The sequence below is a fragment of the Crocodylus porosus genome, unplaced genomic scaffold, assembly GCF_001723895.1.
Source record: "Crocodylus porosus isolate Cpor-Errol unplaced genomic scaffold, CroPor_comp1, whole genome shotgun sequence".
Classification (NCBI taxonomy): Eukaryota; Metazoa; Chordata; order Crocodylia; family Crocodylidae; genus Crocodylus; species Crocodylus porosus.
Genome location: NW_017728918.1, coordinates 95,768,063 through 95,781,325, shown reverse-complemented (window position 1 = coordinate 95,781,325; position 13,263 = coordinate 95,768,063). Strand labels below are relative to the sequence as shown.

General features: G+C 41.2%; 1 protein-coding gene across 1 annotated transcript in view; it reads left to right on the top strand.

Annotated features, from left to right (window-relative positions):
- The window catches only part of MCM9 (minichromosome maintenance 9 homologous recombination repair factor), a 74,930-nt gene extending 62,400 nt beyond the window's left edge, over window positions 1–12,530 (top strand). Inside the window, 2 exon segments of the mRNA XM_019537963.1 lie at window positions 7,660–7,805; window positions 9,944–12,530. Coding sequence (XP_019393508.1) covers window positions 7,660–7,805; window positions 9,944–11,537 — 1,740 coding nt within the window. The 3' untranslated portion in view covers window positions 11,538–12,530.
- Window positions 12,531–13,263: the final 733 nt, after the last annotated feature.

The window sequence follows — 13,263 nt, the reverse complement described above, 5'->3', positions numbered from 1 at the left end:
TGAATTGTGGAGCCCAAAACTGGACGCAGTACTCCAGCTGCGGCCTCACCAAGGCCGAGTACAAGGGGAGAATGACGTCCCGGGATTTGCTTGAGGAGCATCTATAGATGCAAGCCAGTGTTTCGGTCACTTTAGTAGCCACAACATCGCACTGAAGGCTCGTGTTCATCTTGTGGTCAGTGATGACCCCCAAGTCTCTTTCTTCTGTAGTGCTAGCTAGTGTAGCACTGCCAAGCCTATAAGGATAATTATTAAACTGAGAAGGTTGATATGATGGCAGATGGGTAGATGAATGCCATTTGTATTTTTTAATTAGACATTAGTTACCTATGTGAGAGAAAAAGAATAGTCTTTTAAAGATGAGCAGGAGTAAATCTTTTTTCATCATTAGATGGTACTAAGGTCCATCTATACATTACGGTTAAGTCGCGATTAACCAGTTAATCACACCTTAAGTGGCCACCAGCCAACCGTTCAATCAATTAATGGCACATAAAAAAAGGAATAAGCTACACAGGTATTCTACAAAATATGTGTAATAACTTTGTAGCTGCATCTTATCATGTCATTAATTAAATGTGTGACCAAGAGCCTCTGTGTTTGGGAGCCCCATCAGCTCATTGGAGCTCCCAGCGGCGGGATGTATGCCTCTAAGTGTGTGAGCTGCTGGCTGATAGGGCTCCCAACCATAGGGCCCCGTGCACCCCCGCAACTGGGAGGCCACAGCTGCTGTGACCTCCCAGCCACAGAAGTGCACCATACACCCCAGTGGCTGAAAATCCCATCAGCTGAGAGAGCTCCCAGCCATGGGAGTTTGTTGTTACCTTTCAGATTGTTGCTGGTACACGGGGAGCCCAGGATCAGGCACCTCCTGCACCAGCACCAAGGCACAATGGGATCTAATGCACACGTGGCATGGCAGGAGGTGCAATTGTATGAATTGTACATAAGATCCCATCACAGTTTTTACCTGCACATTTAGAGAGACTATAAGATTCACATTATCCAATACTGTCGAAGAACACAAATGAACCAATCTGAAAGGTAACAACATAAATACAATATCCAGGCAATGAAAATGATGCCTAACATTTGTCCATATACATTATGTAGCATTTCTGCATGCAGAGACAGTGAAATGATTTAAAGGGCCTGGCTTTCTTTTGTACTAAGGCTCCGTTATTTAAACACAGGAACATTAATTTGAAAAATAAAGGCAACAGACCTAAAATCAAAAAATGACACAGTTGTATACATATTGCATAACTAATCTTCAGAACACATTACCAAAAGATATACCTGATGCCAAAAATTTCATTTCGTAGATAAAAGATATATGGACAATAAGAATGCTTTTTGATAGAGTACATGGGGATTCTTGAAGGGCTGTGAATCCTTATGGTTCAGGGCATAAGTCAGTCACTAACTAGACTTAGGCAGAAACATCTTCTATAAGTCAGTTATCTCAGTTTGTCTGTTATGAGCTTCCAATTCCACCTTCTGAAGCTTGCGGTAGTGGCTACATCAAAGACAAACTACTGTACTAGACAGACACTGGTCCAGTGTAGCAAGAGATGTAGTTAGTCAGAAGTCAAGCAGAAGGCAGGGTAGATTTGAACCTTACAGATTAACTATAGTGTGTATACACACACGCATACACCATGTTTTGGCTAGTCTATAAGGTACAAATTTACCTAATACAGTGAAGCATTTCCTGTGTTTCTCTATAGTTTGGTATACATATAGTCATAAAATACATCATAATTTATAACCCCTTTCAACCAGAAGACCAGAAAAGCCTTTTACAAAAGCGGCCTGTATACTGCTGTCCTTACATAAGGCATGCAGATTACACTTAGGATGTGTTAGCTGCACTTAAACCTGAGTGTCCTTGCATTCAAGCAATAAAATATGTGCTCAGTGTGCTCATATCATGCTAAATGTGGTCATATCAAACTCCTTTTTGGGGCAGAGTATCTCCAGATTGTGTTAAGCAGCACGTGTTCAGTTATCTTCCAGTTGCTCCACAGAAATAATACCAGCACAGCTTGCTGGTTGTCAGTCCCAGCCCTAGCACTACGCTGGAGTCTTGAATTGTTTGGGTACAGTGCCAGGCCCAAGACTGACAGTTAGCTCTGGTGCAGTGCCTGGCTGGGACCAAAAATCAGCTGATTGTTGGTCCCAGCCCCTGCACCGCATTGGAGCAAGTTCAAGACTGGTGCAGTTCATGGGCTGAGATCAGGTGTTTGTTGGTCCCAGCTTTGGCACCACCAGAGGCTTGAGCCACCTCCAGTGCAGTCCTACACTGTTGCATGTTACAGTTAGAGTAGGAATCATGACTGTACAGCTACTCAGAACATTTTCTAACTTTTAATACAGCACAATAACGCTTACTACAGTATAAATAAAACACACAGTAAGCATCCCATGCAAGAAAGGCCACAGACAAAGCTCGCAGGAGTTGACATTCAAAGGCACAAATCACTGTCAGGTGTCTGTGACTTTCTGAGAGAAATAGGAGACTAACTGCCATTCCTGCATTTGAATATCTACCAGAAAGTACTTGCATGTGGAGTTTTGTCTCAATGAGAATTACAAGATGCAATGCTGTAGAGTGAAGAAAGATTCACTATAATGAATCCTGCTATAATGCAGTCATCACTGATTTAGGACAGACAGCCTTTTAACAGCATATAGCAATACTGCACCACAGTTCAGATAAAAGGTGAAGAAGAAAAATATATCCAAATGACATTGCAGGGGAACCCTGGGAGACAGAATATAAACAAACAGAATTTGACAGGCAGTTGTTTTAAATCAGTACAATTAAAAATTTATGCACAGTTTTGGGGCTAGAAGGTAATTTTGAATTCCTCTTTTTTCTTTTAATAAATAATGGAGAGTCAAATTAATATACTATGTTGCACTCAAATTTACTGCCCAGAGAGAATGCAAACATGCAATATCGTTACTGATCTCTAACTTTGTTCGCTAATTTCTCTGAGTCCCCCTATCCACTGGTCAAGAACCTGTACTGCTCTACTTAGCCTTGTATCAAGCAGAGAGCTAAGTGCTAATCAGAAGTGTTGAACATGTGAGCTGGCCTTTTGGCAGCTGGATAAACTGCTTTCCCCATCTTGCATATGGTATTTCAGAAAACCACACAGCCTGGAGACTTGAGTAGCGGAACCAGGGTTGAAAATTAACAGGTAGTTACCTTAAATACACAAACATGTGGACGCGTGTGCATGTGCGCATACACACACTACATTTAAAAGAACATTATTACAGTTGCAAAGTAAAAAATTAGGAGGTGCCAAAGTTAACATTGCCTGAGCAGCTTTGATTTTTTTTCCCCTTGTGCATGTGCACTTGGATACAATCTGTAATTATATCATCAGACATTACGTCTTCCCATAGGACCTTGGCTTCATGGATTGCACAGGTTGGACAGCACTTAGTTACTGAGCAACTATTCATTATTTTGTTTTCTTGTTTAAGGTTTAACCTCAGGCCTTATTTACTTCGCAGTATTCAAACCCTGTTCTAAAGGCCAAATTTTTAATTTTCTCATGACATTCATCAATATAGTATCCAAGTGCTTCAGATAAATGTAATTAATTTATCTTCACAATCTTCTGTGAGGTTGGTGTGTGATATTATCCACATTTGCAATCTGGAGCCGAGGCATAGAAAGATTAAGGTAAAAAATACCCACTAATTGAGTGCCCAGTTTGAGAATCCTTGAACCTGATTTTTCATAGTACTTTGTATTATCTAGGGCTTTATGTATTCAAGCATATCTCCCATTGATTTCAGTAGCAGCTGTGAGGGCTCAGCACTCCTGAAAAGCAGCCACCCAGAAGACGAGGGAAAGGAAAATTAGTAACCAGCTAGAAAACCACAAAGGAACTCAGTGGCGGAGACCAAGTTAAAATACGGTTCTCCATAGCAGGATTTCACTGTTCTAATCCTGAAGGCCCTACTTTCTTTTCCTACAATCTCTGCCTAGTTCACTGTGCACATTCCAACTGAGGGAGTCATGACTGGACAGGTCAAGTGAGGAGAAGATATGGAAAGGGTAGAGACAAGCATGGGTCAAGCACAGGCTGAAGTGATCATATTTGAGGGGACTAAGCAGAAGAGACTGTCTCTCCTAGCGAGTCCTGTCCTATGCCAAGCCTGCAATGGAACTCAAGATCCCTTACTCTCAGCTGTTACTCTATACTCATTGCTCTGTTATGATGTAAGGGTGGAAAACATGTAAAAGTCTTTAAAATATTTGGGACCAATTAAGCATTGCAAGGCAGACTTAAGGTTGTTTAGTGCCTTAATTGTATATTTCTATGCCTTAACACAGTGGTTCTCACACTCCCTTGGGGTGTAAGAGTGTGAGTCTTCTGCTTTAAGTGGGTTATAGTTCTGCAGACCCCTATGATTCTGAGTGATGTGAAATAAAAAAGTAGCTTTTTGTCACTGCAGCCATACTGGAACCCTCAGAGGCAACCCAAGAGCAATTCTAGAGCTGTTTTTCATGTTTACCTTGTCCTCCTTTGTCTTCATTTATATTTCCTATTTCCTTTTTGCTTTCCCGTTCCATCCTTTCTCATCCTTGAAAAGTTTAATTCTGGAGAAACACTAACCTATTTGGATCAATTTTAAATGCACCCTTAATTTTTTTAATTTACTTGGTTTGTCATCACTGGTTTTGAGATAGTTATGCTATTCATGCAGTGTTTTTTATTTAGAGTTTCACTAACTTGCACTCTGGCTTAACTCCTTCTTAGCATAGTTTTTTGTCTTGGACTATGCTTGTGTTTTTGTGCGTGCATCTAGCAAAGTATATGTGAGTGTGTGTACTACAATAATGTATTTTTTTTAGAATACTTACTTCACTTTTTGAATAGTAATCATTCTGAGGGGGGGAAAAAGGTCTTTTTTTGTGTGTGTGAGACTAATTAATGCATGTATTTAAACCTCAGCTGGAAAGCACAGTAGAAAGTCAGTATGCATGTGCATGTATATATATGTATGCATGTATACGCACACACACACACGCATTCCTTTATATTTTCCCCATGTTAAATGAGGGAGGAGGAACCTCATCTTAAGGTCAAGTAAACACAGTATTCTACAATACCATTGCTTGTCTTCCTGAATAGGGTGGCCACATAGAGAAGTTACTCCCAAATAACTCGATTATAAGAGTTATTTCAGAATCATTATTCAGGAACAGTTTTACAGATCACTTTCCCTCACATAGAAAAGTCCTAATACCCAGTCCAGACTTTCCTATATTTTAGCTATTTGACCAGTGTTCCTGTCCTTCAATATGCAAACTAGGTGCGGTGGTCACACCCACTTACAGAACAGAGGAGGGCGAAGTACCGTCGATGGGGGCCATATCTAGCTCACTATTTGATTCTGTCCAGCCACTGGGAGCCTGAGGAGGGCGGGCTGTGCCCTGCGCAGCTCTGCTCTGCCACGACCAGAGCCAGGCCTAGCTGCACAGCGCACAGACTCCTCCACCCGGCCACACCATATCAATCCTTCCTCCTGCACCCCACAGCTTCCTGTTGGCGCTGCGGCTGTGCAGTCCTATCACTGTGGCTGCTGGCAGCGGGACCCCCATGGGACAGGGCGTAATGCAGCGTGCTGAGTGGCTGTCATACCAGCCCACCCACCTGCCACGATGAGCTGCTGCTGTAGTGGTGCCACTAAGAGGTCAATCCATGCTGGCCACAGGGGCAGGGGGAGGACATGGAGAAGGGGTCTCAGCCTGGGGCATCTGCCCCCAACTTTCCTGGTGTGATGTGGCAACAGCGGCTCATTGCAGTGAGTGGGTGGGATGGCTATTCAGTGCACTGTATTGCATCCTGTCCCACGTTGCTGGTGGCCACAGTTCCAGGACTGTACAGCAACAACAGAAAGCCAGGAGAATTGGTGGGGGATTGAGCCTGAATGCAGGAGGGTAGAGCAGTCTGCAGGCTGCACAGCCCAGCCCCGGTGGCAGCTGCAGAAAAGCAGAGCAATGCATGGCACAGCCCTCTGTCCTCAGGCTCCCAACAGCAGCTGGCGAGCTGTATGGGATCAACTGGCATCTCCTCCCCACTCCAGACTTTAACAGCTCACCAAAACTCGTTAAGTAGCCCTCCAGCCCAAAATATTGCCCACTTCTATTGTAGAAGTTACTGTCAGGTCAGAGTTTTTACAGGGCAGTAAGGGTAAAAACAGACATTGGGTGCATATACACGCACAGCAAGACTGTTCTGATGCGCTGTAATTACAGTGCATCAGAAGAGATTAAATCAGTTGGGTCTGCTGGAGCATGGTAATTACCACATTCCAGAAGACTCCAGCATCACAAGTATCATCCCTGCACTGAAAAATGTTAAAGGTGCTTTAACTGAAATTAGTTTGAGCTTTAGTTAAAGCGCCCCTGCTGCCATTTTTCAGAGCTCCAAGAGCATGTGTACTCCAGGAGCCACTCTAATTAAAGCACCCCCCATCTTCCTCACCTTCCATTTTAGAGCCCATGTATAAATGCCCATTGTGACTGTCCCTAGCTTTGACTTGCATCAAAATAGATGCCGACAGTCATTTACATCTGTAGTTTGAATGACGATTAACTCCAATTAACCCTGATTGTTCTGGGGGAAAAAGTGTTATATCAGATACTCCACAGGTACTTAAAATGAGACAGAATAAAAAGCTTGTACAGTTTAAATAGTCTTTGTCCCGAGTGAAATCCCACATCTGTATTTAGTCTAAGAGGGTTTTTTCTTTTCTAAATGTCCATTTTTATAACCCATATCCTCAAGTCAATAGATCATCTTTGTATTTTCTCTTGCATCTAAATAATAATAAACTAAGGCACCTGACATACATTACATTTATGGCACAATTAATCCTGGGGCTTCTGTGACTAGGCACAGTGACTCCCTTGCCCCACAGCTCCCAGGGAAATTCAGAGCAAAGCAGTCAACGTCTTGGGTTGACTGGCCCTCATGTAGCAGTTTCAAAGCTGCACATGCAGCCCCACTGGGCTGCACCTACAGGTTTTGAAAGTCCTGGGGTGCCAGGAGCCCAAGACTGAGGAATCTTTCTGAGAAGTCGAGAACCCACCTGCACGCCTCGGCTACCTGCACAGTATTCAGATGTCCAGGCAAACTAGGATGCCAAGATCAAGGAGAAGCTCCTCTGATCCTGGAGTCTTCTGTGCAGGAGTCCTTGGGTTTGCAGTTTCCAGGCAGGATGAGTTGAACAACTCCTTCCACCGGTGACTTGCAAAACCATGCCCAGAGCTCTTTGTGCTGCAGTCCTGCAGTTGAGATCTGATGTATTCCCAAAAATTGCACTTCTGCTTTCCATGTGTGGACTGGCAGCAGGCGCAATTGTCGGGAATCAGGGATCATATCCCATCATGCCATTAAAGGAATATCTGTCAGCACCCTAAGGATCATGGAAAAATGTAATTGCATGAATAATTTTTCATATATCAGTAGTCCCATTTGGAATTACTTGTGTTAGTAAAGTTACTCAGTAGGCATTTGCTATATCATGCCCTAAACTAGCTAAGGGAAGATTGTGTGTAAACTGTCTTTGCTGTTAAAAGCTGATGCTGAATAACCAAATTGTGTCTGCTTTTCCACCATGTAGGGAGGTGCACTTCTTGGAGGCATCAATGCATTGCACACCTCATTTCCAGAAAACCCAATGGAGCAGTATCGAATGCAATGTGAACTCATCTTGGAGAGACTGGAGCTTCAGCATCTTCTGCATAAAGAACTCCAAAGACTCGACAGGTTATAATATACGATTAACAAAAGAATCCAATACCATATAGTAAAAGAACTGTTTGATGACAATAATTGTACTAAGAGAGCCTAAAAATAGAATCGGCCTTTAGTAGAGATGACAAAGCATGGGATGGTTAAAAGTACCATTCTGAGATCGTTACAAGGCCATTTTTCATTCTGGGATGGTGGAGTTTATGGAGAGTTGAAAAAAAATTTAATGATTTCTCACTCGCACATCATTCCTCTGTCTAGATAAATTTAAACTCAGTTCACTAGGGCCAAAAAGTCACTCTCACATACTGAATGTTTGATTCTGTGTAACCTTTTGGTGCCAGTTTGATAAAGTACAGCATACTTCCCTTTCTTTTTTAAAAGCTTATGTTATATCTGGTTTGTTGGTATCCTTCTCTTTCTGATAATAGGTGAAAAGATGGGATTAAAGTATATTTTTTCTGGTGATTTTTACTATTTCGCCACTGAAAGCATTTTAGACCTTTGCTGAGCGTTCAGCATTTTTCAGCTCAGTGCTATCGTCTTTGGAAATTCCACTTGCTCGTATTCAGAGAGAACTTTCTTTAACTTACTGAGAATGAGAGGAGGAAGCTAGAATTGGCCTGAAATAATCATAATCTACAGAAAAAATAACTTTTGCTTCCTGGACTGAGATTATGCTCCATAAGCAACACAGACTTGGGGATGTTTTTTCTCTTAACCTTGCTCTTTTTTCTCTCTTTATTAAAGAAGGTGAAGGAATAAAAGTGGCTGTGAAAATACAATTTTCTCTTAAAATAGGTTTTCAGCTCAGGTTTGTAACAAAGCGTAAGACACATTCTAAATCAGTATAGAATGATAAAAGCCAATTAAAGTGAGGTAGTTCCAAGAGACGGAACAAATCAGTTTTAAAATAGAAAAATAATATAGAACCATAGAAACACAGAGTCAGAAGGGACCTCAACAAATCATCGGGTCCATCTCCAGCATTGAGACAGAATCAAAGTAGACCACCCCGATGCATTTCTTTTCACCTATTCTTAAAAAGTCTCCACTATGTTCAGTTTTTCCTAAAAGCCAGCCCAAATCTTTCCTGGAAATTCAGCTGGTTTCTCTTTTTCCTTCCCCCATTAGAAGTGAAGAACAATTCATCAGAATCCTCTTTACAGCAACCTTTTTCTGCTTTGGAAGACTGCTATGCTGTCTTCCCCATCTTCTAAGCTAAAAATGAAACCCATTCCCAATTCAAAGTTTCTTTGTCAGGTTTATTGTAAATCTTTTGTCATTCTTGTTGATCTGTATCATTTTGCTTTGCTAATGCTTTCTATCTTGAAGATCTCTATACTTCTAATAATAACTAACACCAGTAAATGCCTGGTAATTATGCAGCATTTTCTGCCTTAGAGTATACAAGCTACTTAATTTGCAAAGGAATCACTTCACCCACTAATGAAATAGTCATCTTTTGGATGGAACCTGGCTATTATTTAACAGTGCATAGAAACACTGTTTTTAAGGCATTAAGTGTAGAAAAATGCTGCCTCCTACTGAAATCAGTACATTTAGCTGTGGGCAATGAACTATAATTAACCAAACCAAAATATGGCTGGAATCTCAAGACTTAAAACTCCTATTGTTTTGAAAAGAGTAACAGGGATATTAATGATCTTGTTTGGTAGATCATCCATCCATAAGGCTTCCCTCTTGTAATAGGCAGTTTCTTGATATGTACCTTCATAGGAAAAATTACTTTAATTCCAACTCTTAACTGGGTTGCCAGATAGAGTAATCTAAATTTTCACAGTACCCTCTACTTTTTGTTTTAGCAAAGTCCATAGAGCTTTTGCTGGAGTGATGATTTTAGAGCAAATCCTGTCGCCCTTACAATACATAGCACCTTGCTCCCTGAATAGCATTCCCAGTGAGATGGGCCTCACTTCGAGTAATAAGACCTACTTAGTCTAGAAATCTGTTGGGGGAACAAAATGAAGTCAGTCATTAAAGTCAGTGTTATGTATGGGACTTTGTCATTCTGTTATACTGCCTGGATCTTTTGCAGTTTCCTTATTCTCATATACGACTAAAGCCAAAATAGGAGGGAAAATAAAAAAATAACTAATTTATGTCTAAATTTTTTTCTCCTCATCCCACAGATTACAGAATGCAAATTCATGCTGTTCACCACCTGAAAAGACAAGTGAAAATACTACTCATGGATCTTTAAAAGATGATACCTTCAGAGAGTCAAAACAAATGCCCCATCCAGATCAGTTTTCAGATCGACAAGGGAATAACTCTGAACAGCAATCTCCTTTGATCCAAGGACACCAGGGAGCTGATCCAGGACGCTCAATGAGCCAGGGATCTGGTAATCACAGTACAAAACACCTGAGTAAGCATAACAAGAGCAATGCTGACAGCAGTTTGGCCTGGTTTGACACCCTAGGAGATGGCAACGCTGATGGTGAAGACGGTGTTCAGAAATCTCCAGTCCCCAAGATACCTCAAGATAAATTAACTTTGAAAATACTGAATGACAAATCCTGTTCTAAAGAAAAATACAGTTCGAGACCAGGCCAGGAAGCTAGGGTGGGACAGTCCCTGGCAACTACTGACCAAGATGTTTCTTTTAGTCAGAATGTAGTTTCTGGCATTGTTGGGAAAAGGGCTAAAGTTCAGAAGCATCTTTCTTCAGAGGCAAATGTTGAAGATCCAGACTCAGCAAATACTAGTGCACCTGATTCAGTGATTACACAGCGGGTCTCCAAGAAGTGGCAAAGAGTGCATGCAGAGAAATCTCATGAATTTTGTACAAGTACACAGGACCCTGAGACAGAGGCCCTTCCTTTCCCATCACCTTTACAGTCCACAAGTGATTCAGTGGTTCCTTCATTTAGTGTGACTACAGATTGTGCAGTAGAAAAGGGAAGAAATAATGGGCCTGTCTCAGCTACAAACCCGATAACTTCAGCAAGGAAAAGAAATAAAGATCAAGCAGTGAAGACAGCACTGGTAGCAACTCCCTACGGTCCAGAGATCACTGACCATGTAAGGCCTCCAGTTGCTAAACTGGCTAAATTTTCATTCCGACCAAGAACAAAATTTTTGCATTCTTCTGAAAATAAAAGCACTGCAGAGTTGCCTCCATCAGAAATGGAGGCTGGTTTTAAGCCTCACAGGTTTTCCAGGATTGTGACTGAAGGAAAGGAACTGGGGGAAGAATGTTACCTCTCTGAGACATGCCAAAAACAGCTAACAGTGACATTAGGAACTAGTCATTTGGAGAAGACACTATCTAATAATAAAAGACTAGAGCAGCAGCAGAATGAAGCTTTACAAAGAGAACTCAAAGAACCTGGATGTTCTGCTGTCCAACCCTGTGCTGTGTCACCTCCACCTGGAGAGGAGAAAAGTGATGGTGAGGAAAAACTTGGTGGCCGCAGCACAAAAGAAGTATGCTCTAGCACGTTAGCAAAATTAGCCACGTTTTCCTTTGCTTCATCCCTTGAATCAAAACTGGAAAACCCACCTGAAGCCAGTGTCACCAGCCACAAGAAATCAAGCCAAGGGCAGCCTCTGAAGACCCCCTTTGAATGCACTGGCACCAAAAGGAAATGTTTTGCATTGGGAAATGCCAGTAGTAAAAATGTGGTTGCAGGAAAGTCTCTCTTCTCAATCGCAGATATAGATGATGCTACTTTAGATTTTGACTGGGATGAAGAGATTAGGAAAAAACCAAGATCATAAAATATACTTCCTCCTCTCTCCAGTATTTCTGTAATTATTTGAAGATTTATATTTTTTTGACTGTATCACTTTACATGTATTGACATGACTTAAAGACTCGCAATCATTTCCAAATTATAACAGTCCTGCAGAAATGGCAGGATTTATTGACTCTTTTTTTTTTTACTTAATTCAGTTCATGAACCATACGAGTCCAGTGGATCTTGTTTCCAAAGCGCTGTTTTTTAGTCATCTTTTTTTTAATGGTAGGAAAAGGATGATGCAAAAGCTAACCATGCACTTATATTTTGTTTCTTCTCCCTTGATACATTTAGCAATATTATGATGTACTTTCATGCTGTCATCTGTATTCCTTTGTCATCAATATCATGAGAATTTTGTCATGTCTGTGGTTACTTTGCTCCTTGTTACATGGTCTATGCAGATAGGTCACAAAGGTGTTCTTTTTTTTTGTTCTTTTTTTTTTTGAAGTCCAGAAGTATGAATTGTTATAGACACATGCACATGTTCCTAACACAGTTGTAGGTTCCTAACACTGTGCTCGGTTCTGGGATTCTCCTTTCATCTTGGGGTCACCAATATGTACTTTTTACTTTAGTATTCCTGTCTGCTATAGTAAGTTCTCAGAATGAAATGCATTCTCCCAGTGAGTCAGTGCAAATAGAACTGGTAGTTGTCACACTGTTCCCAGGTCTCACTCCCATGCGGAGCTGTGGGATTTGAATGAGATCCTGCAGTGGAGTGACAGCATATCTAGCTAAGATTGAGACAAATTACTGTTTAGTAGTTGACATTTCAGGTTTTCAAAAAGCCACGTGCCAAAAATTGCTCATTGATATCCAGGGAAAGGTCAGTAGTCTCAAACTTAAATCATTTATGGATTCTGTATGTCATGGGGAAGTGGCTTACACTGATAGTATCCCTCCAACCCTACTATTTTCCTATTGTATTTATTTTCATTAAATAAATATTGCTTTGTTTGCTTTCTCTTGATGTCTGTATTTTTTCCAGTGCTCATGGTTGGGCCCTAAATGGAACCAATTTTATGTGCTAAATGCAGTGACATTCCCATTAATGTTTGTGTGGGCCATTATATCACACAGAAAGCCCTGGAGAAGTTTGGGAAGACCTAGGATATTGTATCTCCTTGTAGTACGAAACAAGCAGCTACCCAGCAGAAAGCAGTGCATGGCTACAACTTTTACTGCTGTTTGTTAGCCGCATTGAAATCTCTTGTGTACATGTTTATAATGTCAGATTGAAATTTTAAGTCAAATTGTGACAAAGCCTTTTCCGGCCCCTTAAGAGTGACAATCACAGATGTCCTTATTTTCAATTTCAGCTGCAAAACAATGTTCTTCAACCCTGTCAGTAAAAGCACATAACAATGTGTACATACAAAACAAACACAATTCTGAGATCTAGATAGATAGATATAGATAGATGCACAAACAGACACACATACACACACACTCTTTGAAAACAAAACTGCATTGCATGCCCCATCCTCCCCTTGGGGGAGGAGGAGATGAACAAATGTTCATCACATCATGGGATGTGCTACTAATAGTTGTTCAGATGCTCCAGTAATGTGGGTAGTATGAGGGCCTACAGAGAAGGGTGCTTAGGAGTCTGATTTCCATTTAGCGGGAAGTTCTACTATGTCATTTTTTTTTCTTGTTTAATCAGAACAAAGCCAGAAAAATTCAAATTTCATGATCAACAA